This window comes from Diceros bicornis, chromosome 2 (assembly GCF_020826845.1).
Source record: "Diceros bicornis minor isolate mBicDic1 chromosome 2, mDicBic1.mat.cur, whole genome shotgun sequence".
Lineage (NCBI taxonomy): Eukaryota > Metazoa > Chordata > Mammalia > Perissodactyla > Rhinocerotidae > Diceros > Diceros bicornis.
The window spans coordinates 48744063-48770088 of NC_080741.1; the positions used below are offsets into that span (position 1 = coordinate 48744063).

The 26026-nt window shown below is 55.5% G+C and overlaps 2 protein-coding genes across 6 annotated transcripts in view; one reads left to right on the top strand and one right to left on the bottom strand.

Moving 5' to 3' along the window:
* Window positions 1–13798, top strand: part of PTPN23 (protein tyrosine phosphatase non-receptor type 23) — a 32510-nt gene extending 18712 nt beyond the window's left edge. Inside the window, exons 3-25 of the mRNA XM_058557207.1 lie at window positions 4756–4883; window positions 5138–5214; window positions 5909–5958; window positions 6118–6249; window positions 6522–6602; window positions 6696–6827; window positions 6915–6962; window positions 7387–7443; window positions 7573–7631; window positions 7813–7892; window positions 8006–8120; window positions 8216–8281; window positions 8691–8836; window positions 9149–9460; window positions 9544–9698; window positions 9802–9953; window positions 10043–10222; window positions 10318–12070; window positions 12151–12335; window positions 12456–12560; window positions 12648–12786; window positions 12880–12993; window positions 13068–13798. Of these exons, the coding sequence (XP_058413190.1) occupies window positions 4756–4883; window positions 5138–5214; window positions 5909–5958; window positions 6118–6249; window positions 6522–6602; window positions 6696–6827; window positions 6915–6962; window positions 7387–7443; window positions 7573–7631; window positions 7813–7892; window positions 8006–8120; window positions 8216–8281; window positions 8691–8836; window positions 9149–9460; window positions 9544–9698; window positions 9802–9953; window positions 10043–10222; window positions 10318–12070; window positions 12151–12335; window positions 12456–12560; window positions 12648–12786; window positions 12880–12993; window positions 13068–13547 (4746 nt within the window). The 3' untranslated portion in view covers window positions 13548–13798. The remainder of the gene's footprint in view (window positions 1–4755; window positions 4884–5137; window positions 5215–5908; window positions 5959–6117; window positions 6250–6521; window positions 6603–6695; window positions 6828–6914; window positions 6963–7386; window positions 7444–7572; window positions 7632–7812; window positions 7893–8005; window positions 8121–8215; window positions 8282–8690; window positions 8837–9148; window positions 9461–9543; window positions 9699–9801; window positions 9954–10042; window positions 10223–10317; window positions 12071–12150; window positions 12336–12455; window positions 12561–12647; window positions 12787–12879; window positions 12994–13067) is intronic.
* A 355-nt stretch (window positions 13799–14153) lies between these two features.
* SCAP (SREBF chaperone) overlaps window positions 14154–26026 on the bottom strand; it is a 61673-nt gene continuing 49800 nt past the window's right edge. For 3 of the 5 annotated variants that reach the window (XM_058557233.1, XM_058557222.1, XM_058557240.1), the window contains exons 8-23: window positions 25556–25682; window positions 23957–24069; window positions 22753–22847; window positions 21202–21300; window positions 20821–21039; window positions 19602–19978; window positions 18902–19090; window positions 18628–18829; window positions 18428–18543; window positions 17774–18299; window positions 17591–17676; window positions 15565–15647; window positions 15291–15457; window positions 15028–15108; window positions 14621–14827; window positions 14154–14538 (exon numbers count right to left, since the gene is read on the bottom strand). In XM_058557233.1, coding sequence (XP_058413216.1) covers window positions 14293–14538; window positions 14621–14827; window positions 15028–15108; window positions 15291–15457; window positions 15565–15647; window positions 17591–17676; window positions 17774–18299; window positions 18428–18543; window positions 18628–18829; window positions 18902–19090; window positions 19602–19978; window positions 20821–21039; window positions 21202–21300; window positions 22753–22847; window positions 23957–24069; window positions 25556–25682 — 2933 coding nt within the window. In that variant the 3' untranslated portion in view covers window positions 14154–14292. Of the gene's footprint in view, window positions 14539–14620; window positions 14828–15027; window positions 15109–15138; window positions 15267–15290; window positions 15458–15564; window positions 15648–17590; window positions 17677–17773; window positions 18300–18427; window positions 18544–18627; window positions 18830–18901; window positions 19091–19601; window positions 19979–20820; window positions 21040–21201; window positions 21301–22752; window positions 22848–23956; window positions 24070–25555; window positions 25683–26026 lie in introns of those variants that run through there. The other 2 variants (XM_058557248.1, XM_058557256.1) reach the window with 2 other exon arrangements.

Here is a 26026-nt window from a genome sequence, read left to right on the forward strand (position 1 = left end):
TGAGGATACCCTGTATGTGACGTGTCACTTCTCTCTTGCTGCCTTCCAGATTCTCGTGTGTTTCAGCAGTTGGATTATAACGTGTCTTGGTGTGAGTCTCTTTGAGTTCATTCTACTTGGAGTTCTTTGGGCTTCTTGGATGTTGATATTCATGTCTTTCATCAAATTTGGGACATTTTTGGCCATTATTTCTTCAAATAGTCTCTCTGCCCTTTTCTCTTTCTCTTTTCCTTCTAGATTTTCTACAGTGTGTATGGTGGTCTGCTTGATGGTGTCTTACAGGTCCCTTAGGCTCTCTTCACTTTTCTTCAGTATTTTTTCTTTCTGTTCTTCAGACTTGATAATTTCAGTTGTCCTATCTTCAAGTTCACTGATTCTTTCATCTGCCTCCTCAAATCTGCCTTTGAATCCCTCTAGCAAATTTTTCATTTCAGTTATTGTACTGTTCAGCTGCAGGATTTCTTTTTACATTTTCTCTTTCTTGATATTTCCGTTTTGTTCCCTACATTGTTTTCTTGACTTTCTCCACATCTTTCTTTAGTTCTTTGAATATCTTTAAGTCAGGTGTTTTAAAGTCTTTGTCTAGTAGGTCTCCTATCAAGTCTTTTTCAGTGACAGTTTCTGTTGGTTTATTTTTTTCTGTTGAATGGGCTGTAGTTTCCTGTTTCTTTGTATGCCTTGTGATTTTTTTTTTTTGTTGAAAACTGGACATTTGAATCTAATGATGTGGTGACTCTGGAAATTAGATCTCCCCCTTCCCCAGGGTTTGCTGTTTTTTTTGTATGTGTGTTTTCATTGTTGTAGGCTGTCTCTGTGCCAAGAATCAGCCTGAGGTGTGAACTTAAGGTCTTCTTAAGTTTTTTCTGAGCTTTTGCTTTTCCCTGGGTTTGCATGATGACTTTATAATTTCCTCTATATGTGGTTGCTTTTGAATATAATAGTCTTCAATGTTTGGCTCCCAGAAGGGAAAAAAGAAAAATGAAGGGATGAAGGGGAAGAAGCACTAGCACTTGAAATCCCCTTGAAGTCCCTTCAGCCAGAGCAGAAGTTGCAACAACGTCTGCCTTCCTCTTTGCACCTCAGAGATCAGAAGCAGTAATTAGTGATCAGAGCACAGATCTCTGATATTTGGAGAACAGAGTCCTTATTGCCTACCCTGGCTCCCACAAACGGTGCTAGCTGCTCCAGGAACATGTGCAAGGCTGCCTGTACAGGGCTGGGAGCTGGGTAGCTGCTACTGTTCTAAGAGCTGATAGTCACCAAAATTTATCATCCATGCTTTCCTTTGCAAGTTGCAGGCCTTCAGTAGACTCCAGAGTTCCAAAATAGTTATATCAGACAGATTCTGCCAGTGCGATTGTTGTCTAGGTGAGGAGACAGATTTCTGGTGCTTCCTACGTCTTTCCAGAATACTCCTCATAAATTAAAAGTTTAAAAAAAGATTTTATTTGAATAGTTTGAAAACCAGCAAGATAATCTTAACCCCTAGGACCACCATTTTATACACACAGGCGCATATGCACACAACAACCCTAGGAGGAGTGTTGTCACTCATCTCCAAAGCCTCTTCTGAGGCGGCTCCTTTAAGGTGTAGGACAGGCAGCCTGCACAGAGCAGTGGGCTGGAGAGAGCCACCCTCACGTGAGCTCCAGAACAGGACCCTCTAAAAAAATGAATAGACCAAAAATCTCCCAGACTCAGCAATATATAAAGTGAAAATAAAATATAGTAACTAAACTATTACAGCAATTTTAGGACTAACATTGGTCTAGTTTTTAGTGAATTGCAGAAAATGTATCAAAGTATGGAGACATACAAAGCAGAAATAGCGTAAGTCAAGTTAACCTTTTACCATAAGTCAGTGATTTGCAATGGAAATGGAAGGTGGATATAAATTTGGGAAGCTGTCGGCAACCTCTTTTCCTGATCTGGGCCTCTGTTTCCTCATCTGTAAAACTGGGGCTGGGATAGTTGTCCCTAAGAAGACTTTCCAGTTGTAATTCTGGAATAAATTCTTGGCCCTATGATTATAGGGAATAACACTGACAGGTGTGGTGAGGGGGTTGTTGAAGGGGTGGGGGAGTGGGTATGGTATGGTGTCAGAGCTTTCTTTCTGACTCTCCTGTTCTGCTTGCTCCTCCCACATGCAGTTCATCAGAGAGTGTGACAGCCCGGGGTGGGACAAGAGGGGACTGCGTTCTTGGTTGGATTAAAGGGTGCAGGTGGATCTGTATGACCTGGAGGGAGGTTTGCTTCCATTGTTTCCCAAAGATGGTTTTAGGAAGTTATCAACTTAAAAACTAAATTGGCCAGTTGTTTTACCCGCAAAAAGAGTTTATTTGGGAACAATCAAAAAGAATTGCAATTCGGGATATAAAGGCTGTGGCAGACCATAGGCAAATCTGGAGAACAAAGGAGGGGAGCTTGCCTTTTTTTTTGGTAAGGAAGATTAGCCCTGGGCTAACATCTGTTGCCAATCCTCCTCTTTTTGCTGAGGAAGATTGGCCCTGGGCTAACATCCGTGCCCATCTTCCTCTACTTTATATGTGGGACGCCGCCACAGCATGGTTTGATAAGCAGTGCATAGGTCCACTCCCGGGATCTGAATCTGTGAACCCTGGACCGCTGAAGCAGAGCCTGCGAATCTAACCACTACGCCATGGGCCAGCCCTGGGAGCTTGCTTTTATAGAGAAAAAAGGGGAGTTGGGAGGGGCTGTAGTAAACAAGTCCTTTGGAGGAAACTGGGAGTCTAGAGTATAGAGGCTTCTCATTGGCTAGATTGCTGCAGTCTCTCATTGGCTGGCCTCTTGCCAGGCTGGGAGAGAACTCTTCCTTCTCCTGCTGGGTAGTAAAGTAGAAAACACCTTCTTGTCGGAGATGCAAGCCAATATCTCTTCCTGTTTGAGGTAATTGACCATGTATGATAGGGCATGAGAGGCCCCCTACAGGCCTTCCTGACTCCAATTTAGTTGAAGTTTCTTTTATTAATTTCACAAAGTACGAAGACAAATATTTTTTATTTTAATCTTTTTGTATATGCTTTAGTGAGTATTAAAAAAATGTGTAGTTAGCACATCAAACCTGTTATTTCAGAGATGTAGCTGCTTACGATGTGGCTCCACTTTAAAAAGTGGGTTGACTTAAAGAAAAATGTTAAATACAAGTGGTATTTGATTGTGGCAGAGATTATGATGGGGAGGGAGGCTGCTAAGAATGACTAGATTCAAGAAGCCCTGGCCTGTGGGACAGGCCCCTTGAGGTGGCACCTCAGCAGTGTGGCTGTGACATGCCTTATCCTTGCACTGGGCATTCTAAAGGCCTTACCATAAGGGAGCTTATCGTTCCTGTTCAAAGAGGAGACTGAGGCCCAGAGGGGAGATGGTCTCCCACGACACTGTGGGGAAGTGGTGTTCAGTGGGACTAGTGCCGGGCTTTTCCTGCTCTGCTGTCCCTTCTAAGAGCATCCTAGGCAACAGGCTCAGAGCCCAGCTCTGGAATGTAGTGTCCTGGAGGATTTCCTCCAGCTGGTGCCTGCCAGCTCTCTGCTGGGCCCCTCGGCTGCTGGAATCCTGGTGAGGGACTCTGGTCCTCTCCAGCAGGTGGGGCGAGAGTATCACAGCTCTTCTAGCCGATCTCCTTTGTGCACCTGCTTCTTGGAGGGTATATTGTCTGCTCTTCTGTTTGTTTGAGCAGAGAGTTCATTTGCTTTCTTTTGTTTATTCCCAAAATGGGAATAGCTTTATTGTTTATTATAAAAATTGAAATATTCAATATAAAGACTACATTAACAATATAAAGAATTAGATATATGTCTTTATATGTGTGTATAGAATAAGAGAAATTACTTAAACCCTCTTATCCAGGGATAATCACTTAACATTTTGGTGTATAACTTCTCTAGTTGTCTTTTTGTCTATATACTTAGTTGGATATCAATATCTATATAGTTTTACATAAGTGAAATCATACGGCTCATCTGTTACATACTTTTTTTTTGCGCAACAATAGACATGTCATGGACATCTTAACATCTCAATAAATAAAGATCCTTGTCTTCAGTTTTTGTGGCTGCAGAGTATTCTCTTTTGTGGGTAGCCTTGACATAATTTATTTATTTATTTATTTATTTATTTATTTTTTAAGATTTTATTTATTTTTATTTTTCCCCCCAAAGCCCCAGTAGATAGTTGTATGTCACAGCTGCACATCCTTCTAGTTGCTGTATGTGGGACGCGGCCTCAGCATGGCCGGAGAAGCGGCGCATCCGTGCGCGCCCGGGATCCGAACCCAGGCCGCCAGCAGCAGAGCGCGCGCACTTAACCGCTAGGCCACGGGGCCGGCCCGACATAATTTATTTAAACAATCCTCTTAAATGGAAATTTTGGTGGCATCCAGTATTTGACCCTGTTAATAATGCTGTGATAAATACCCTTGCATGCTCATCCAAGCATTTGCTTTTCTGGATATCTTACTGTGTATTTTTAGATATAGAACTGTGAATCAGACATTAGGTATATTAAAATTTTTAATGCATGTTGTAAACTGCCTTCCAGAAAGGTGGGAGTGATTTAGTCTGCCAGTGCTGGCTGGTGGGATAGTTGTTGAATGACTGCAGGTGAGCTGTGGGCTTTCTTTGGATCCCTTGGAGTCTCCCAGCTCTGGTGCATATTTCCTGGGCATTTGTGTGGGCAAACAGGCCTGCCTGTCCTCTACCCCAAGTGATGGCAGGCCTGCTTCTCCCATCTGCCTCCCAGAATGCTATCCGTGTCCCTCGGGACTTTGAGGGCTGCAGCGTCCTCCGCAAGTATCTAGGCCAGCTCCACTACCTGCAAAGCCGGGTCCCCATGAGCTCGGGCCAGGAGGCTGCCGTTCCTATCACCTGGTGAGAGCTGGCAGGCAGGGCTGGGGGGAGCCTGGAGGGTACCTGGGACAGCCCAGGGGTGTCTGGGTGGCGGGGATGCCCCTTCCCTCCCCTCCCCTTTCCTTTCCTTGCTGCGCAGGATGGGGAGCGGCTTGGTGTGGTCTCCCCAGGCCTCCCTCCCTCTCACCCCACATTGGGATGGCTAGTTCCCTCACCTGGCCTCAGGGGCCTGGCCAGCTCCTTCCCTCAGGATGACTAGGGTGGCATTTCTACAGGACTGAGATCTTCTCAGGCAAGTCTGTGGCCCATGAGGACATCAAGTACGAGCAGGCCTGCATTCTCTACAACCTTGGTGAGCTGCCTGGCCCCTTGCCCATGGCCCTACCTCCCAGCCCTGCCAACCCAGGATCTCAGCTCAGCAGAAGGCCACAAAGGCAGTGGGCTGAGGGAAGGAAGACACCTGAATTCTGGCCCCTCCACTGCATTCCCCTAGCTCTGCTAGCCTCTTTTCTGGGCCATTTGGAGCAACCCTGCTGGGAGAGGCTCTACTGGGTTGGCTGCCACATGGCGTTGTCGCTGTGTGCTCTAGCCAGTAGAGATGGCCTCTCTTCTTTGACTGGGCAGCCCCCAAGCCCCCTTGTGGCTTTGGGCTGCTTCAGGCAGAAGGAGAACAAGGCTGGACTCAACCAGCTCTGCTATCAACCCTGATGACTCAGCCTCAGCTTGGCTCAAGGGAGAAGCCTGGGGAGCCCCAGAGGTCTTCAAGACCGGACCTGTAGGCTGGGGGCTATGGACAGGAGTCTCTCCTTCCTGCACTCCCACCCCTGCTTGGTGCAGAGCAGGAGACTGAGGGGCTTTGCTGGTCTTCTCAGTTTCCCCGTTTGCTCCAGCTTTGGTGTCCTTGGACCAACTGCCTCGTTCTCAGACCCCTTTTTTCCTGGTCACGAGTGACAACACTACCCCCTCTGCCTTACCCTCGACACAGGTGTGGGCAGCCTGGGGAGTAACCACAGGCTAGCCCTGACACCATGTCTCTGCCTCGCCAGGGGCACTGCACTCCATGCTGGGGGCCATGGACAAGCGGGTGTCTGAGGAGGTGAGGAGGAGGGGAGGGGCAGTGGGTGGGACACAGGACATAACCAGGGAGGGGTGCTGAGTGTTCTCAGCCTCCAGAGTTTGAGTCCTGCCCTGTGAGAGTGGACACAGGCAGCTATCTGGCTCTGCCTCTGGCCACGCTCCCCCTCTTCCCTCCCAGGGCATGAAGGTCTCCTGTACTCATTTCCAGTGTGCGGCAGGCGCCTTCGCCTACCTGCGTGAGCACTTCCCTCACGCCTACAGCGTTGACATGAGCCGCCAGATCCTCAATCTCAATGTCAACCTTATGCTGGTGAGGAGGTGCCCTTCTTGGGGCTGAGTTGAATCCAGGGGAGGGGACAGTTAGGGCTGGATCCTAGACCAGGCCCTGTGCAGATGGCAGTGAGGGACAAATAGAGGGCCTTGGCCTTAATCTTTTGAGCCCCAGGAAGCTGGGGCTGTGCTTCTTGGAGTGGCGGAGGCTGGAAGAAATAGGACAGTGAAGTGGGGATCCCTGGGTCTGCCCGCTGGGAAGGGCAAGGCCCCCAGGTCAACAAGGGAGTGCACCTGCATTTGTTGTCCCAGGGCCAGGCTCAAGAGTGCCTTCTGGAGAAGTCGATGTTAGACAACAGGAAGAGCTTTCTGGTGGCCCGCATCAGCGCACAGGTAGGGACAGGGGTGGATGGTGGTCCTCAGGGGACTGAAGGCAGGCTTCTGGTTTACTTCTGACCCCCCACTGACGGCCCCTTCCTGGCTCAGGTGGTGGATTACTACAAGGAGGCATGCCGGGCCTTGGAGAACCCAGACACTGCCTCACTGCTGGGCCGGATCCAGAAGGACTGGAAGAAGCTTGTACAGATGAAGATCTACTACTTTGCGGCTGTGGCGCACGTGAGGGCACTGTGGCCACTGGGTCTGGGCTGGGCTGAGTTACCACAGCTCAGAAAATAAGTAGTGAGGTCTCTTCTTCTTTTCCAGCTGCACATGGGGAAGCAGGCTGAGGAGCAGCAGAAGTTTGGGGAGCGGGTGAGTAAGCTCTGACAAAGAGGGGACTCAGAACTGGTTCTAGCCCTGTTAGTGAGATCCTGACGGAGTCCCCTCCCTTACAGAATAGATAAGGCAGTCTTCCCTCTGTCTCACCCCCACATCCCTGGCCACCCCCCTGCTGCAGGCCTTGTGTTTCTTATGTGTTGTCCCACCTGTGCAGCCCTCATCCCTAGGGGACTGAGGACGTGTAGCAGGCTCCCCTCAGTGGATGGGTAGTTGGAAGTGTAAGGTTTAAGGTAGAGCAGGGTGTGATGCTAACCTTGGTGCCCAGCACCTGACTGCCTCCTCAGCTTCTTGTCTTCTAGTGGGTCATCTGATAGCCAGGCAGGGTTCGGTGGGTGGCAGAAGGAGTACAGTCCAGGCAGGGAAGGACGGACCAGGCTCTGCCCGCTGCCCCCCACAGGTTGCATACTTCCAGAGTGCCCTGGACAAGCTCAATGAAGCCATCAAGTTGGCCAAGGTAAAGCTGAAGAAGAGCCTGGCTGCCCCTCAGGGCTCTGAGAGTACAGGGAGCAAGCCTAGGGGGGCTGAGGAGTCTCCTGGCACTGGCCTTGGTTGGTGCTGAGCACCCTCCATCCCTACCCCACAGGGCCAGCCTGATACTGTGCAAGATGCACTTCGCTTCACTATGGATGTCATTGGAGGAAAGTGAGTCTGGGGGGCTAGGGATGGCCCTGGTTCCTTCTTATTAGGAAGGGTCTTGGCCCTCTGCCTGCATCATTGGGAGGAAGCCACCAGTGCCAGAGAGCAGTGGTCCACATCGGGGGCTAGGTCCTGGATCCCCACTGATCGCCCAAGACTCCCCACTCCCGCTTCTCCTGACTCCCAGGTACAATTCTGCCAAGAAGGACAACGACTTCATCTACCACGAGCCTGTCCCAGCACTGGACACCCTTCAGCCTGTGAAAGGTCTGAAGCTGAGGGGAGGCCAAGGATTGGGGTAGGAGGAGAAGACAAGACAGAACAGAGGCAGACTCAAGGTTTGTGGGCTTGGTCTCCACAATTCTTCCTTCCCCTCCCAGGTGCCCCCTTGGTGAAGCCCTTACCAGTGAACCCCACAGACCCAGCTGTTACAGGCCCTGACATCTTCGCCAAACTGGTACCCATGGCTGCCCATGAAGCCTCCTCGCTGTACAGGTGGGTGGGAGGGGCTGGCCCTATTCTTAGCACAGGTGGAGTTGGGATGTCTCAAGGGACATAGGCTTCCAACAACTGCTCTGTCACTTCTGCAGTGAGGAGAAGGCCAAGCTGCTTCGGGAGATGATGGCCAAGATTGAGGACAAGAATGAGGTCCTGGAGTGAGTGCAGGGCTGGGAGTGGGAGGCGTGGGGAGTACAAGCCAGACCTCTGTGGGGTCCCCAGTGCTGCCTGCAACAGAGAGAGGAGTAGTGAAATGTCTGGTCGCACCACAAGATTTCCTTGCTCTGCCCTCCCTGCCCAGGGTCTCGTGGGCTATGTGTGTAACATGAGTCATGTGTCTTGGGAGAAGAGTGTCCCTTCTGTCCCATTGTTTTCAGCAGTGCCCTCAGCATGTTCTCTGAAGCCAGGCCAGACCAGACTGGTGCTGGAAGTTGGAATGTTGATTTGCTCTCTGCTAGGACCTCAGACCTAGCTTCAGTGGTGGGGGACTTCAGTGGTCTGGGACTGGCCTTAGTCAGCTCCTTTTACATGTCAGCACACAGCTCCTGGTCCTGTTGTCCCCCACAGCCAGTTCATGGATTCAATGCAGCTGGATCCTGAGACAGTGGACAATCTTGATGCATACAACCACATCCCGCCCCAGCTCATGGAGAAGTGTGCGGCTCTCAGTGTCCGGCCCGACACTGTCAGGAACCTAGTCCAGTCCATGCAAGGTGAGCGAGGGGGAGAGCAAGCAAGTGGAGTACGGGAATATGGAAGTCATCTGCTATGGCCTTCTCCATGTCTCCTGTTTGCCGAGGATGGAAGTTGCACCTCTCCAAGCACCTGACGCAAGCACCCACCCCCCACACCTCCATGGATTGCTATACTCTATGTGCCCTACATCTACATTGTTGAGGGAGCATTGGGCCATACACAAGCCCTTCACTAAGTGGGCAGTCCTGTCTCCTGGGGGATGGGCCACAGTGGGTGCCTGGCCTACTTGCCTCAGGAGCTGTTTCCCCCTTTCCCACACATACCCCCAGTGCTGTCAGGTGTATTCACGGATGTGGAGGCCTCCCTGAAGGACATCAGGGACCTGCTGGAGGAGGATGAGCTGCTAGACCAGAAGTTGCAGGAGGCAGTGGGCCAGGCGGGAGCCAGCCTGGCAGTCTCCAAGGCTGAGCTGGCAGAGGTGAGGCGAGAATGGGCCAAGTACATGGAGGTCCATGAGAAGGCCTCCTTCACCAACAGTGAGCTGCACCGCGCCATGAATCTGCACGTTGGCAACCTACGCCTGCTCAGCGGGCCGCTGGACCAGGTCCGTGCTGCTCTGCCCACGCCAACCCTCACCCCAGGTGAGCCCCACCCCTCCCAAACCCATGGGGAGAGATGTGGAGCTAGGAGTTTCTCTGGCCTCACTGACCACTACTGCTCCCAGAGGACAAGACTGTGCTGCAGAATCTGAAGCGCATCCTGGCAAAGGTGCAGGAGATGCGAGACCAACGCGTGTCCCTGGAGCAGCAGCTGCGTGAGCTTATCCAGAAGGATGACATCACTGCCTCGCTGGTTACTACAGACCACTCAGAGATTAAGGTCAGGTTGGGTGAGCAGGGTGGAGGGGCTCTGACATGGGGCTCCACCGTGAGATGGTGAGGCCCTGAGTATCTGTCCTCCACCCCCCAACACACTCCCTCAGAAGCTGTTTGAGGAGCAGCTGAAGAAGTATGACCAGCTGAAGGTGTACCTGGAACAGAACCTGGCTGCCCAGGACAACGTCCTTCAGGCACTGACAGACGCCAATGTGCAGTATGCGGCAGTGCGGCGGGTGCTCAGTGAACTGGACCAAAAGTCAGTGTCTGGCCCTCTGCTCTTGCCCAGAGTCCCTCCTGGAGCTAGGCTCCAGCTGCTCACCTCCTGCCGGCCCTTCTGTCCACCAGGTGGAACTCCACACTACAGACCCTAGTGGCCTCTTATGAAGCCTATGAGGACCTGATGAAGAAGTCCCAGGAGGGCAAGGACTTCTATGCGGACCTGGAGAGCAAGGTGACCGCTCTCTTGGAACGAGCGCAGTCTATCTGCCAGGCCCGCGAGGCTGCCCGCCAGCAGCTCCTGGACAGGTGAGAGTGGCCTGGGGCCCAGGCACGGCTGCAGCCCAGACCCAGGCTGTGCCAATGGGAGTTTGGCTCCACTTCTTACTTACGTTGTCCCACAGGGAGCTGAAGAAGAAGCCGCCACCACGGCCCACGGCCCCAAAGCCGCTGCTGCCCCGCAGAGAGGAGGGTGAGGCAGTGGAGATAGGAGACCTGCCCGAGGAGCTGCGCAGTCTGCCCCCTGACATGGTGGCTGGCCCACGGCCACCCGACACCTTCCTAGGAACTGCTGTCCCACTCCACTTTGCTCCCAGCCCCTTCCCTGGCTCTGCAGGACCAGGACCCCACTATCTCTCAGGCCCCTTACCCCCTGGTACCTACTCGGGCCCCACCCAGATGTTGCAGCCCAGGGTCCCCCAGGCACCAGGGCATCCTGCAATTGCTGTGGTACCTGGACCTGCTCTCTATCCAGCCCCTGCCTACACACCGGAGCTGGGCCTTGTGCCCCGATCCTCCCCCCAGCATGGTGTGGTGAGCAGTCCCTATGGCGGGGTAGGGCCACCCCCAGCAGTCACAGGTCTGCCCTCAGCCCCACCTCCCCAGTTCTCCGGCCCTGAGTTGACCATGGGGGTTCGGCCAGCCACCACCACAGTAGATAGTATCCAGGCCCCCATCTCCAGCCACGCAGCACCACGGCCAAACCCCAGCCCTGCTCCTCCCCAGCCCTGCTTCCCAGTGCCCCCACAACAGCCACTGCCCATGCCCTACACCTACCCTATAGGGGCCAAGCAACCCCTCCCAGCCCAGCACCACTTTTCTCCTGGGATCCCTACAGGTTTTCCAGCCCCAAGGGTTGGGTCCCAGCCTCAGCCCGCACAAGCAGCATTTGGGACCCTGCCCCCCCAGCAGCCCCTTCCGCTCCAGCATCCACACCTCCTCCCACCCCAGGCTCCAGGACTGGTAGCCCCTCAACCCCCCTATCCCTTTGCCCCCCAGCCTGGTGTTCTGGGGCAGCGACCACCACCCCTGCACACCCAGCTCTACCCCAGTCCCTCTCAGGACCCGCTGCCCCCCCATTCAGGGGCTCTGCCTTTCTCCGGCCCTGTGCCCCCTCAGCCTCCCCATCCCACCCTGGCATATGGTCCTGCCCCTGCCTCCAGGCCCCTAGGCCCCCAGGCAGCCCCTCTCTCTATTCAAGGCCCCCCGCCTGCCAGCCAGCCTACCCCCAGTCCCCACCTCGTGCCTTCACCTGCCCCATCACCAGGGCCTGGCCCAGTACCTCCTCGGCCCCCAGCAGCAGAGCCACCCTCGTGCCTGCGCCGCAGCACTGTGGCTGCAGATCTGCTCTCCTCCAGCCCTGAGAGTCAGCATGGAGGCACTCAGCCTCCTGGGGGTGGACAGCCCTTGCTGCAGCCTACTAAGGTGGATGCGGCTGAGGGCCGGCGGCCACAGGCCCTGCGGCTGATTGAGCGGGACCCCTATGAGCACCCTGAGAGGCTGCAGCAGTTGCAGCAGGAGCTGGAGGCGTTTCGGGGCCAGTTGGGCGATGCAGGGGCTCTGGACGCTGTCTGGCGAGAGCTGCAAGATGCACAGGAACACGATGCCCGTGGCCGTTCCATCGCCATCGCCCGCTGCTACTCACTGAAGAACCGGCACCAGGACGTCATGCCCTATGATAGTAACCGTGTGGTGCTGCGCTCGGGCAAGGATGACTATATCAACGCCAGCCGTGTGGAGGGGCTTTCACCATACTGCCCACCCTTGGTGGCCACCCAGGCCCCACTGCCTGGCACAGCTGCTGACTTCTGGCTCATGGTGCATGAACAGAAAGTGTCGGTCATTGTCATGTTGGTGTCTGAGGTTGAGATGGAGAAGGTGAGAGGGAGAGGTTGGGTGGGCGCCCAGGAGGGACCCTGGAGAACCAGCCCTAACTGCCCCATCTATTTGCCCCTCAGCAAAAGGTGGCACGCTACTTCCCCACTGAGAGGGGCCAGCCCATGGTGCACGGTGCCCTGAGCCTGGCCCTAAGCAGTGTCCGCACCACTGAGACCCACGTGGAGCGGGTGCTGAGCCTGCAGTTCCGTGACCAGAGCCTCAAGCGTTCCCTCGTGCACCTCCACTTCTCCACTTGGCCTGAGTTGTGCGTATGCCGCCCCGGCTGGTGGTTGGGGTCCTGGGGGCTGTCTGCTCCTTGGTGCAGGTAGGGGTGGTGAGGGCCTCAGATCAGGTCTGGCTCAAAGGCCCTGCCCTGCCCCTGCAGAGGCCTACCCGACAGCCCCAGCAACCTGCTGCGCTTCATTCAGGAGGTACATGCACATTACCTGCACCAGCGACCCCTGCACACACCCATCATCGTGCACTGCAGGTAGGGTGCAGGTAGGGGGTGGGCAGCTGCCTGAGGTTGCTCCTCTATGGGCTTTTGGGCTGGCCTTACACTCCCTTCCTGCTGCAGCTCCGGGGTGGGCCGCACGGGAGCCTTTGCACTGCTTTACGCAGCTGTGCAGGAGGTGGAGGCTGGAAACGGGATTCCTGACCTGCCTCAGCTGGTGCGGTGTATGCGGCAGCAGAGGAAACACATGCTACAGGAAAAAGTGAGGGTCTGGGCAGGCGGGTGCTGGGATGGGCCTTCTGCCCTAGGGTCACAGGGCCCTGCCCAGCTGACCAAGCCAAATGCACCTCTGCAGCTGCACCTCAGGTTCTGCCACGAGGCAGTGGTGAGACACGTGGAGCAGGTCCTGCAGCGCCACGGCATGCCCCCTCCGTGCAAACCCTCGGCTGGCACAAGCGTCAGCCAGAAGGTGAGGAAGGAGTCCCTAGGGGCTATTGGGCCAGCCTCGTGGACCCCCGTTTTCACCCAGTTCTGTCTTCTCAGAATCACCTTCCTCAGGACTCCCAGGACCTGGTCCTTGGTGGAGACGTGCCCATCAGCTCCATCCAGGCTACTATCGCCAAGCTCAGCATCCGGCCTCCTGGGGGCTTGGATTCCCCAGCCCCGAGCCTGCCAGGCCCCGTAGAGCCCCCTGGCCTGCCGCCAGCCAGCCTCCCAGAGTCTACCCAGCTCTCATCTTCCTCCCCACCCACTCTCTCGTCACCCCTGCCTGAGACCCCCCAGCCTGAGGAAGAGCAGCCAGTACCTGAGGTCCCCAGCCTGGGGCCCCCCTCCTCTTCCCTGGAGTTGCTGGCCTCCCTAACTCCTGAGGCCTTCTCCCTGGACAGCTCCTTGCGGGGAAAGCAGCGGATGAGCAAGCAGAACTTTCTGCGGGCCCATAATGGGCAGGGTCTGCGGGCTGCCCGGCCCACTGATGACCCTCTCAGCCTTCTGGATCCACTCTGGACACTCAACAAGACCTGAACAGGCTTTGCCTGCCTGGTCCTTACACTACATCACCTCCCATGCCTGTCTGCCCATGCTCAGCAGGGCCTCTCGGGGCAGGCCTGGTCTCTTACTCCCATTCCTGCTGCCTTCAGCCCTGCCTGGCCCAGCCCGCACCCCTGTGGGGTGGAGATGCATCACGGGCCTTGGGTCAGGTTCTGCTCCTTTGTGGGACCTAACATTTTTCAGCTCTTTGCTATTGAAGTAATAATAAACCAACCTATTCTGTGGCCAGTGTCTGTCCATTGTTGCCTCAGGGAGGGAGCCTGAGCCCCAGTAGCACCATCTGAAATGTGGTATGTTTAGTGGGCTTGGATGTGGATGGGTAGAAGGATGACCTTGAGCCACCATTGGTTTCCACACCTCTGAAATGGTTAAGTAAGAAAGCCTCTAGTGCTCGCTTGCTGTGCCTCCCCCACCCTGTAACTGTCCCTATCCGCTTCTTGTATAGCTCCTGCCTGGAGCGGCTCTGAGGTGAGAGAAATCTAACCAAGTGCTAAAGTTTAAGCACAGGGAGGGAGTATCTTAGTGACGCAGACTCTCCTCTAGGGGAAGAGGCAAGTAGAGCACAAGGCCTCTGGCAGATGTGATTTAAAAAAAAAAGTAGTTTAATAATATTACAGTCATGAGGCAGCTTGCAGAAGACTTGTCTCCTCCCCCCAGTCTAGGTCCAGTGCATTGGCCCTGTGTGGCTGGCTGAGAGGGGCGCAGCTGCTGCCCACCCTCAGTCCAGCTTTTCCAGCACAGAGGGCACATACACCAGGCTGAGCTCGCTGCCAAAGTTGCAGACGATGGCAGCATTGTCCAGCACCAGGATCTGGCGGGCAGGCTGGGCCTCACTGTTCTTCCCCAGGTAGACTGTCTGTAACAGGTCCCCGTAGTTTAGGTCCCAAAAGGAGACACAGCCCTGGCCGCCGGTCACCAGCAGGTTGTCTGAGATGACACCCAAGCTTGCACCACAGCCCAGGTCCTAGAGGCAAGGACATGACAGGCTCAGTGTCTTGAGTCCTTCTCTAAGACACGAAGAATACTGTGGCTCCCAACCTGCCTACCTGCTGAATGGAGTAGAGCTTGATGCCTGTGCTGCGGTCCCAGATGCTGATGAGGTCATCCAGGCCACTGCTGATGACGCAGGAGGTGGTACAGGTGAGGGAGGTGACATCCCCACGGTGAGCGAACATGTGGCTGACCCGGCTGCCAGTCAGCACATCCCAGAGGCAGATGGCCCCATCTTGTCCTCCACTGGCCAGCACCATGGTCTAGGGGAACAGGCCCAGGGAGCCGGGTCACTGAGGTGGAATACCTTGATACATAAAGGTGTCCTAGGGCCCTGGTGGGTGTGGGCCCTCACTCTACTTTCCAAAAGGCCCTTGGTGGCCAGCTCCCAGGAATCAGAAACAAGGGCCATGGCCTGGCTTGGTACTCCTGCACCCCCCACAGCCCCCCACAGGCCCCTCACCTGGTCAATGTACACAGCTGTGATGGCCCCTGAGTGGCCCTGCAGGGTGAAGAGGCAGCATGAGTCCTCCAGACGGAACACCTGGGGGCAGGGACGGGCATCAGGTTCTGGTCTCTCCGGTGTTTTCCAAATTATACTTTGGCCAAGAATTCCCTTGCACAATTCATCCAGGACACCTCCAGGCTCTCCCTGACTGACCCCAAATGCTCCTCGTCCCTTGTGCTAGGCCACCCTGGCACCTAAGAGATGGAGCCAACACTCACTCTCAGTGTGTGGTCTTGGCTCCCAGTCACAAGGCGCCCGGCAGCGGCCTTCAGGGCTGTGATGGGTTTCTGGTGTGCACAGGGTACTGTGTGGGTCAGGCGACAGGCCACCGTGTCACTGCTGCTGTACACGGGGGATGCAGGGGAACTGCCCCGCCCTGGGGTCCCTTGGGGACAAGAGGCCAAGTGAGAGATCTCGGAGAAGACACCTTACAGGCAGCCCCTGAACTCCACCCACCAGGTGCAGGCACCTGCCCAGCCCAGGCCCTCTGACCTCGGAACTGCAGCGGGCTGAGGGCAGTGTGCGTCTCCAAGGAGAAGAAATCAAGAGAACCATTGAGCCGGGCAGCCACAATCCTGGAAGAGAAGAGCAGCTGCCAGGGGGCTCTCCCTCAGAGCCCCCAGCCTTGAGGCCAAGCACCACGGCTACTTGACAGGCTCAGCTCCACTGAGCATGTGGGAACAACAGAGACAGGAGGGACCATGGCCAAGAGAGAAGGACAGGTGCTGGGGAACAGATGCTGAAGCTGGATGGCCCAGGTTGCAACTCTAATTATTAACCTCTCTGTGCCTCAGTTTCTTCATCTGTGAAACGGGGACAACGGTACGCACCTCACAGGGTGGTCACGAGTAAATGAGCTAATAAATGTAAAGTGGTACCTGGGGAACATCACCTAAGACTGCAAACTAAAAGGAAAAAAAAAAAAAAAAAAAGAAAAAGCATGGGGAGGGTTCCTCTTCATAGCCTGGAGCTAAAGGAAAGGCTTCTGAGCAGGGGAAATAAGACCTGAGGTGGGGCTGTGTTCTGCAGCTGCAGGAGGTACTGCTGTCTCCAGCACATAAAAGCAGCTTCGACCCAAGGACCACCCACTCCACTTCCTTTTTCCATAAAGAAACAAGAGTTTTCTTCACTGCCTAGGAATTCCTAGGCACAGGCTGACAGGCAGAGATGAGGACATTTGCCCAGTGGCCCCAAAGCCTCGAAGTGAGTGGGGCTCAAAATCTCACTCAAGCAAAAGGCAATGCATGTCTACAACCTCCGCCCAGGAACTGGAAGGGCCCACGGCAGAGCTGGGGAAGGCTTGGTGTACGGAAAAGGGGAGGGCAAGGAGGAGAGACCATGGTCACTAGGAACTCTGCCCGTTGGACTGAGACCATGGGCTTTCCCTAAAACTGAAAAAAAAAAAACAAGAAGCAAGGGAGAATTTCCAAGCTTGGGGATCCTAATGAACTTGGCGAGGCTGGAGGGTAGGATGCTGAACAAGGCCTGTGCAAGAAGCCTGGTGGTGGCAGGAATGACAGCAGCAGCCAACAGAAATCGAGAGAGGGGCCAGCCCGGTGGCATAGCAGTTAAGTTTGCGTGTTCAGCTTTGGTGGGCCTGGGATTTGCCAGTTTGGATCCTGAGTGTGGACCTATTCACCGCTCATCAAGCCATGCTGAAGTGGCGTCCCACGTAGAGGAGCTACAACTCTACAACTATGATATACAATTATGTACTGGGGCTTTGGGGAGAAACACGAAAAAGAGGAAGATTGGCAACAGATGTTAGTGCAGTGCCGATTTTGCTTAAAAAAAAAAAGAGAAAGAAAGAAATTGAAAGAGCTAAGGACAAGGGGTACCCCCTAGCCCAAGAAAAAAAAGCTCAAGCTCTAGCTTAGATGGTGGTGCCACATATGGTCAGGGACCCTGGAAGGAAGAGCCCATATGAGATAGGCAGGTGAAGCACTCAGCAGGAGGCACCTGGTCATGGGTGAGACCTGGGTTTATGAGCCCAGAGGTGGAAGCCAAAGCCCAGGTGGCTGAGACCCTCCCAGCCAGATGGAGATGGAGCCCTGGGAATACCTACAGCCAAGAGGCGTGCTACGGAGGGAGGTGATAACAGTGTCCAGCATCAAAGAGAAAGAAAAGTTTTAACAAGAAGGTTCTTCTGAAAATGCATTTTTCTATAACTGAAAATGCAGCCAAGAAACCCAGAAAGGTCAGTATTGACAGGCTTATTAGAGATACTTTGGCTTCAGAAGGGTGAGCCACTCCCCACTGTCACAGTGGTTAAGGGCCCTGGGAGCTCACCATTTGCCAAGCCCTATTCTAAGTGCTTCCTACCAGTTAACTCTTTTGGTTGTCACCCCTCCTGTTGAGGTGGACTACCCACTGTTCACAGGTGTGGGGCTGGGCACCGAGAAGGGAAGTTGAGTCACACACCAGTGAAGGGGAGCCAGGACTCAAACTCAGAGAGTATGGCCTGGCCAGGAAGGGCTGGGGATGTCTGGGGTTGAGCCAGGCAACCCAGCACTCACACCTTTTGTCCAGGAAGACGAGGGCCGTGATGCCCGAGGAGACCTCCTCGCTGCTGCAGTGTAGCAGGCCCTCGATGGCATCCCATACCTGCAAGCCCAGAAGCTGTGAGCACCTGCGGGCCAGGAAGGCCCATAAGCCCCCAGTGTGGGGGACCCCTCTGCCCACCTCCAGCCCCTCTGCCCACCTCCAGCCGGCCACTGCTCCGCCCCACCACGATGAGGTTGCCCTGCAGCTCCAGGCTCCAGATGGAGCCGTCTGCGCTGGGGGCCCAGGTGAGGGAAAGGGAGCCCTTCTCTGGAAGAGAGCCCCCCTCATCCTCAGGGGCCTGGGGCAGTGTAGGCCCAGGTGAGGAGGGGCGCAGGGCTGGTGAGTGGACGGGCGCCAACCCCTCCTCCTGGTACACTCGCTGCACCAAGCGGCTGAAGTCGTAGCCCAGGGAGTCCCGAGTGCGGCCGCAGCCCGCCCGGTGCCGGGGCTCTGGCTGAGCGGGTTCTGAGAGCTGCAGCTGCGCTGAGAAGTTGGTATCAATCAAGCAGGTGAGGTCCGGCTGGTCCCCGAAGAGGGAAGGTGGTGGGGGGCCCCGGGGGCGGTGCCGCAGCGGAGGGCTGTCCCCAAGCTCCTCTGGGCCACCCTTCCCGCCATCTGACAGCCGTTCCCAGCTCTCCTGAGCCTCGAACACACTGCCAACACCACTGTCCCGGCGCTGCCTGCTGGGGGAGCCAAGAGGGCAGAGTGAGGACAGTGGGGGATGGCAGGGGATGACAGGGAATGGTGAGAGGTAGGGGGGGACAGAGTCGGGGTTGGGACAGGGGAGGGGCGTGGAAGGGGGGGCCCCTACCCTGGGCGTGGGATGCGTGTGAGGCAGTCCCCAGTCTGTGCATCCCACACGCAGACGTGGCCCGCCAGGCAACAGCTCACCAGCAGCATGCCATCACTGGCCAGACATTCGATGTCCTGCGGAAGCGTGACATGCACATGGGCATGGGCACTGGCATTGGCAAGGCCCCAGGCGCCCCCCAGGCCCTGGGTCACACTCACCATGAGGTGCCCACGCAGCACCAGGGGCACAATCTCTGTCTCAGGCGGTGCATAGCCATAGTCGTCACAGGGCAGGTCCCCGCGCCGCCGCCGGCCCGGCCCACTGCCGGGCTGCCCGTAGTTGCGCGGGCAGAGCACGCGGTAGAGGCAGAGCAGCAGCAGCACGAGGAGAATGCCCGCGGCCAGGCCAAGCGCTGCCACCCTGTGCCAGGTGGGACAGTGGTAAGGCGCGTCCTGTCTCTCCCACCACCACCCCCGCCCCCACGGGCCTTACTTGTACAGAGTGACATCTCCATGGGCCTGCACCACACCTGGCCCCTTGGGGCCGGCCTCCCAGAGCCCACCTGGCCCGGGCTGCAGCGGGGGCCAGGCACTGCGGCTGTCCTGAGGGTGCCGCCCCTCCAGGGCCTCCTTCGGGTTCAGGTGGAGCGTGACCGGGATGACAGGCAGCAGGCTGATGTACCTGGGACCGGGCAGGTGGGGAGCCTCAGAGGGGATGCCCTCAGAAGGGTCCCTCCTGCTGCTGCCCCAGACCCCTCCCTATTCTCCACGCAGGACTCAGCTCGACCTGCCCGACTCAGCAACCACCACCCTCTCAGTACAGTCTTCTCAGTATGGGTAGTGGGGACAGAGGTAGGCCTCTCCCCAGCCCAGCTCTGGTACTCCAACCTTGCTCTGTCACAGACACCAGCACTCAAGCAGCCATCCTTGCAGTGCGGGCTGTCTCCATCACCCATCCTGGCACACAGCGAGCAGTAGCAAGTGGGTGGATCTCATTCTCACCAACAGGCAGCAACCTGTGACTCCCCAGAGCAGGGCCCAGGGCCACCGTCTTGGGTTGTGGCTGCCTGGAGCACTGGTTCCTACCTCACAACCTTATGGGTATTTTATTATTTGAAAGGAAACAGAGAATTCAAAGCAGTGGGTCTCCTACCACCCAGTGAGGAGGTGACTACTGGCACAGCCCAACTCACCTCTTTGCCAGTGTGATGTTGTAATAGCTGAAGAGCGTCGGCCAGTGGCGGAAGGACAATTTCCTCCAAAGTTCCTCGTCCTCAGGCCCCCAGGTTACCTCTGGGACTGGACTGTCATAGACACCCTCTATCGGACCACCAGGCTCGGGTAGCTCCCCTGGCAATGTCTGGTTCTCAGGTAACTTAGGGGCATCAGGTGGGAAGATGGAAAAGGCAGGGTCCGGGTGGCTGGCAGGCAGCACACCACTAGGCACAGGCATGGGAGTCAGGGCGCCCTCGCCCAGTGGGCTCTGTTCTGTCACCTGGGCAGCAAGGTAGGTGCGTAGCCCTGCTGGGTCTGTGTACACCAGGATGCCGATCCAGACAACAGTGCCAGCCTGCAGGGGGACATTAGGTGCTCAGTGGGGCCTCTGGGAGGAATAGGCAGCTCCAACCCCCAGCAGACTTGGACTTCATGCTAGAAGGAGGCAGCATGGGGACCTCAGGCCTGGGGTGGGGAGAGAACACAGGCCCGTATCTGTCCTTCCCTTCTGTTTCCCCAGTCCTCCCACTATCACCTGGGGCCAATTGCCATTGGAGGGACCTAGTTCCCCTTCTATGGTCACGGTTTGGGTTTCCTGGCCTGGAAATACAGAGGAGCACCCTTGAGTTTGATACAGAACTTTTCTACCCCCAGTGCCCATCTCAGCGAGGGCCAGAAAGCTGCCACCATTCCCATGGCCAGAGGGAGCGGCTGCCTGACCTGCTCCAGAGACAGCCACGGGTCCTGGTCCTCAGACGGCCTCAGTCTTGCTGCCCTCCCACTTCCATTCGTTGGGAGAGGTGCTGTCGGCCAGCAGCCATCCCAGCAGGTAAATTACTTTACCCAGCATTTTCTGATGTCTGCACACTATGTAGCAGCCAGTGAACCCCGACTCAGGGAATCGTGATGGTTCCATCTCAGAGCACCCCATTTAGCAGGTTCCTGTCCCAGGTCATTCTGGGGAGATGATGACTCCTCAACCTGACAACCTCAGGGCTGCTTCTCCCAGAAATAGGCTTATCACCTCAGAAACCATGGGGCCTGGGCAGGAGGGTATGGTGGGCAGCTTCCCAAAGCTGGGCTTCAAGAGGCCACAAGGGCCTGAGGAGCATCCCCCACCTCCAAGGCAAAGTACAAAATTCAACAGGGAATTGAGTGCTGGCCCTTGGAGGAGGGCAGGGCAGGGAAGGCAGGTACCATGATGAGGCGCTGAGCCAGGCGGGTGCGGGCCAGGAAGTAGATGACACGCAGCCTCTTGGGCAGCCGCAGGTTCCGGAAGGAAGATGGTTGCAGCGTGATGGTGTAGGGTGTGGATGGCCGCACAGCCAGTTGCCTTTCGAAGCGTGCTGGCCGCCCCACTGGCTTAGCTGGGGGCAGGCAGGCCTCAGGGGGCAGCCGTTTGTTCAGGTCTGCTAGCTGTTGGGGGTGCAGTGGTCAGGGCCTGAGCGTGCTGTCCAGAGGCTGCCCACATGGGGCCACTGCCCCTGCCCAAGGTCTGTACCTCTCTCACCCGAGATCCCCTGAGCACAGCCAGGGCTGAGGAGAAGGTGGGTGGGGCAGGGCTCAGCCCTCTCCTACCTCCATCCGGCGAATGTCAATGGACAGGACAGTGGTGAAAAACAGCATCTGAAGGAAGAAGTCAGACACCAGGCCCACAACAGCAAAGAGACAGAACTCCTGGAATTAGAGCAGATGAAGGGACACCATGACCTCATGGCCCAGCACCCTAGAGAAGCAGTTCCCTGCCTGCGGGCACCTCAGAATCTGCAGGGCAGTGGCAGGCAGGGCAGAGCAGAGATAAAGAAGAGAGATGCTGGTAGTTCTGAATCTGGGAGTGACCAAGGACAGGAGGGACAGTGCCAGCGGCTCCCTCCCTTCCCACCAGGGGGCAGCAGAGACCCCTCACACCCTTATCCAGAGAAGGCTGAAGGGTGGGTGCTCTCCCTGAACCTTCTGATCCCCCTAGAGAGGAGGGCCTGACCCAACTTGGAAAGCTCTGAGCCCCATCAGCCTGCTACCCAAAAAGCCCTCCCCCACTGAGCCCGTGGCCCTGCTCATCTGCCATGGACCAACACATACCCAGAGCCCAGGCCTGACCCGATTTGAGGGCACTCGGAAAGGTTTCTGGCCAGTGACTACAGTGGACCAATGAAGGGAGGGAGAGAGGCCAGGAGGGAATTAATTCTGCCCTAAAATTGATAAAATGTAGTCTCTGCTCCCCAAGCTCTGTTGATAGGTGGAATTTTCTAAGATTTAAGTTTTCCTCCCCTGCCCTTGTTTGAGACCTCTGGCACATCACCACAGCTTCTACTCAAATCTGGGGTAAGATGAAGGATCTAGCACATGATGGCACAGTAGTCATGATGGCTCTAATGGCCCAAGACTGCACTATGTCCTGCAATTGCTCTCTGGGCCATCTGGGGGAAAAGCTTGGAGCCCTTATGCTCCCTGCTCATCCCCACACCTCAGCAGGCCTACCAGCCCTGGGAGAAGAGGAGGGGGGAGATGAAGCATCTTCTCTTTGTGCAATTCCTCCCAGAATGGTCGGCAACAGTCTGGGCTTCCGACACAGTAGGTCCACCTCCACCTCTGCTCACAGCTGAGTGAGGGCACTTTGCAAAGAGCAGGGGCAACTCTTGGCAATGGCTGGTGGCCCTCCTACGGGGAAGCCATGTGTCTGGAAGCTGCAGCTGTGGCTCAGGGCTAGGGCCAGGAAAGACAGGACCAGTTAAGGGGCCCCACAGTGTTTCTGCCTAAGAAATAGGGAACCAGATCTGACTGGAACTGCACTGGCAGTGCAGGCCAACCGCCAGCCTCCACTGTGCCCACCAAGCCCCCTCCTGCCACTTAGCTGAATGAGAGAGCATAAGAGGACAAAGCCAGAGGCAGAGCCTGCTTGGCTGGGAGCTCAATGCCATATCCCAGCCAGGGCTTACTAAGTACTTCTCCTCAACCAGGCATGCTGGGAGCACCTTGTGCACAGTAACAACCATCTTGGCAGCAAAGAGGCCCCATCTCATAGACGAGGATGCCTGTGTTGAGACGGGTGCACCCTATGCATGGCTGCACAGCTGGGGAACCCAGCAGTTGGTTCCACGCTCACCCAAGTGGCAGGCCTTGGGGCCTTACCTGGATAGCGGGCACTAGGGTGAAGTAGCCAATGAGGATAATGCCCAGCTCTGTGGCCATGTTCTTCATGATGGACCAGCTCTCGCTGCTTAGGCCTGCAGAGAACAACAGGGCCATGGGGCCAATACATGACCTCTGTCCACTATACGTCTGCACACAACCTCGTGGTCCTCAGAGGGTGGAGGCATGGGGAGGGCACCCAGCCTTCTGAGGCAACCATTCCACAAAAGTACCCAACCCTCAGGACTGCCAATGCCTGGGCTCCAAGGTGCTGCCATCACTGTACAGCTGCTGCAGGTAAGGGGGGTCTTGGAGGGTACAGGGAAGAGCTATATCCATCAGGGGCAGGGAGAAGCAGATGCTGAGATAAGCAAACCCAAGAGGAAAGCCAAGTGCTACCCACTCTGGCACATCCAGCCTCCACACACTGTCCTTGTCTGGTCTGCATAGGCACAGCGTGAGTGTGTCTGCCTGCCACGTGGCAGAAGGGCTCCAGGGACAGAAGAGTTAGCTGTGTTCTTCCTCAAGCCCCTCCCCATGGCAAGCCCCTGGGCCTCATGCTATTACACGGTTGCAAGCGTAAGGCTCTGAGCACCTAGTGGGTAGAGGCCACTTTCCTTCATCTCCTCAGAACTCCACATCTAGCGCAGGGCCTGGCCTCTCACAGAAGCTCAGAAAGCTCTGCCGAATGAATAACAGCTCATCTCCAGCCCCATTCCCACAGATAATGGGGTTAGGAGGAGAAGGCGCAAGAGTTCAGACCTCCAGGCCCAGGCTCTTTTTTCTCGCATTCTCCAGAATCCCAGATCCCCAGCTCCTGCCACTGAGGCCACAGGGGCTTTTCTGGCAGGGTTGGAGGCAGTATCTCTGAAGTGGCCAGCCCCAGGGGCCTGGGCCTAGTGTGGTGGAGTAAGGCAGGAAGAGAAAACACCAGGTGCCAGTCTGGATGAAGGGGCACACATGAGCCTCACAGCAGAGTCCGGTTTGCTTTCTTATTGACACATGAAACAGGACAAAGTATAGCCCAGTGACTCCATGGTTCCTCAGGACATGTGCTAACAAGCTGCCAGAGCCTGGTTGCCCACTCCATATTATGCAGGAGGCCAGAGCAATGGAGGCCATATTATGCTGGGGCTCCCTGCTTCCTCAAGCGTAGAACAGGCCCCTCCCCCTACCTTATCCCCACGACTCCCCACTGTATTACCTTGGGCGATGCGCAGCTTCACCTCGAGGTCCACTGGGGTCGAGACCACCGACTTGGTGAGCACCAATACGTTCTCTAACCCAATAACCACCACAAGGTAGGGGAAAATCTCACTGAGGAAGAGAGGGAGAGGGTGAAGACAGCGCTGAGGGCCCCCAACACACAGCTGGTTCTCAACAGGTCTGGGCCCTGCAGAGGCTGTGGGGTCTGCAGCCTGTGGTGGAGGCTGCTGAGTGACTCCCACAAGCACAGGGCAGAAACACCCCCTCCCCACCCGCACCCAACAGGGCCTCGGTCTACAACAGCTCTCAGCTTTCAAGCAGGCTTCAAAGCCTTGCCAAGTGGCCGGCAACCATCCCTGTCTCCACCTATCCAGCACAGTGGAAGGAGGGCCAGAGGAGGTGCCCCCTGCCGCCCAGCTGCCAGAGCACACCTCCCCCTGCCCTTCCCACACCAGACTGCCGGCCAGAGGAAACAACCATGGCCAAGACCCCACAGCAGCACTCCAGGCCAAGCCATCAGGACTAAATGGAAGTGGGATGAGACCAGCCTAAAGCACTACTCACCTCTGTGGAGAAGATGTGTTTGAAGAACTGTTCCTAAAGAAAACTCAACTAGCTATCCGAGACCACAGGCTCACACTACTAGTAAGTGGACTAAGAGAAATCTACACACAAGGAACACAAGCGGAGGTATACCTCACCAGGATCTCCACTATGGAGCGGTGCAAGTGAGGGGTCTGAGGAGGGCACAGCAGACAGCTATGGAGGGAGGGGGTGTTTAGCACTGTGAGGTTCAAGAAAGGAAGCAGGTGTACTATGAGCAATGAAAGTAACAGAAAATACAAAATCGCTGTTCCTGCAACCAGCCTGGCAATCCATGGTAGGGGATAGGCCAATCGGTTAGTAATCACTAACGGATAGACAGGTGGGGCCTAGCCAGAGCCGAGGAGAACGAAGCCTGAGGACAAATTCAGGGCAGGGCTTCCAACCCAAGATTCAGAGAGAAATGGGAAGAGAAAGCAAACATCAATGGAGAAGTGACAAATTAGAGTGTGCTTGTATCTTTTAAAAAGCTTACTCTAAAATGACCTATTTTATTAGGCATGTAAATGTTTTAATAGAAAAAAAAAGAAGCAATGTACCCTTCTCTATCTCACACCCATCTGCGGCTTAAGCCATCAAGGAGCAGTATGCACGTGTATATATAATATATAAACACAAACATCCACATACACACTTTTATATATATATATACACACACACACGCAATAACATAGTCCTATATATATATATACATAAACACACACTTAAACACACACACTCTATACATACACATATATACACAAATATACACATATAAGTACATATATACACATATCTATATATTATATGTACATATAGATATACTATACATACATATGTACGAATACAAGCCAGGTAACTTAGAGAGGAAAAAAATGTACCTCTTAAATGTCAAAATAACAATGTGAAGAAATGGGGTAACAGCAAGTGTCCAGTCTAGGGCAGGTCCAGAGATGCAAGGCTCTCTGGCCTGAGGACCTACCCTGTGGCCCAGTGGAGCCTGCTGGGGACCTACCCGCCATTGAGGGTGGGCGTCAGGCCGAAGAGTGTGCAGAGCCCCACAGACATGAGCAGCGAGCTGAGCACTGTGACCACGGCGGCCAGAGCCAGCCCCCACTTGGACTTGACCATGTCGATCTTCCCTGGAAGGCAGAGAGAACACATCAGGGCAGCATCTCCCCCAGACCCTGGCACACACGGGCCCTTCTTAACTGAGCTCCTAGGAGTAGAGTGTGCCCTGAGAATCAAGGAAGGGAAGGCTTCTGGTTTAACCAAAGATAAGGATGACCATGTACACTTCCCAGTCTCAGGAACATAGTGTGTCTTTTGGGAACCCTAACCCAGGGTCTTTTCTTGAGAAGCGAGAGGAGCCCTGAACCCACCCCTGAGACTTTGCCTGGGGATGTGACCATCCCACCAGGCATGTTCTACATTTTTCCAAGCCATCTCCAGAGGCAGGGAAGTGGGTGATCTAGAAATGCCCATT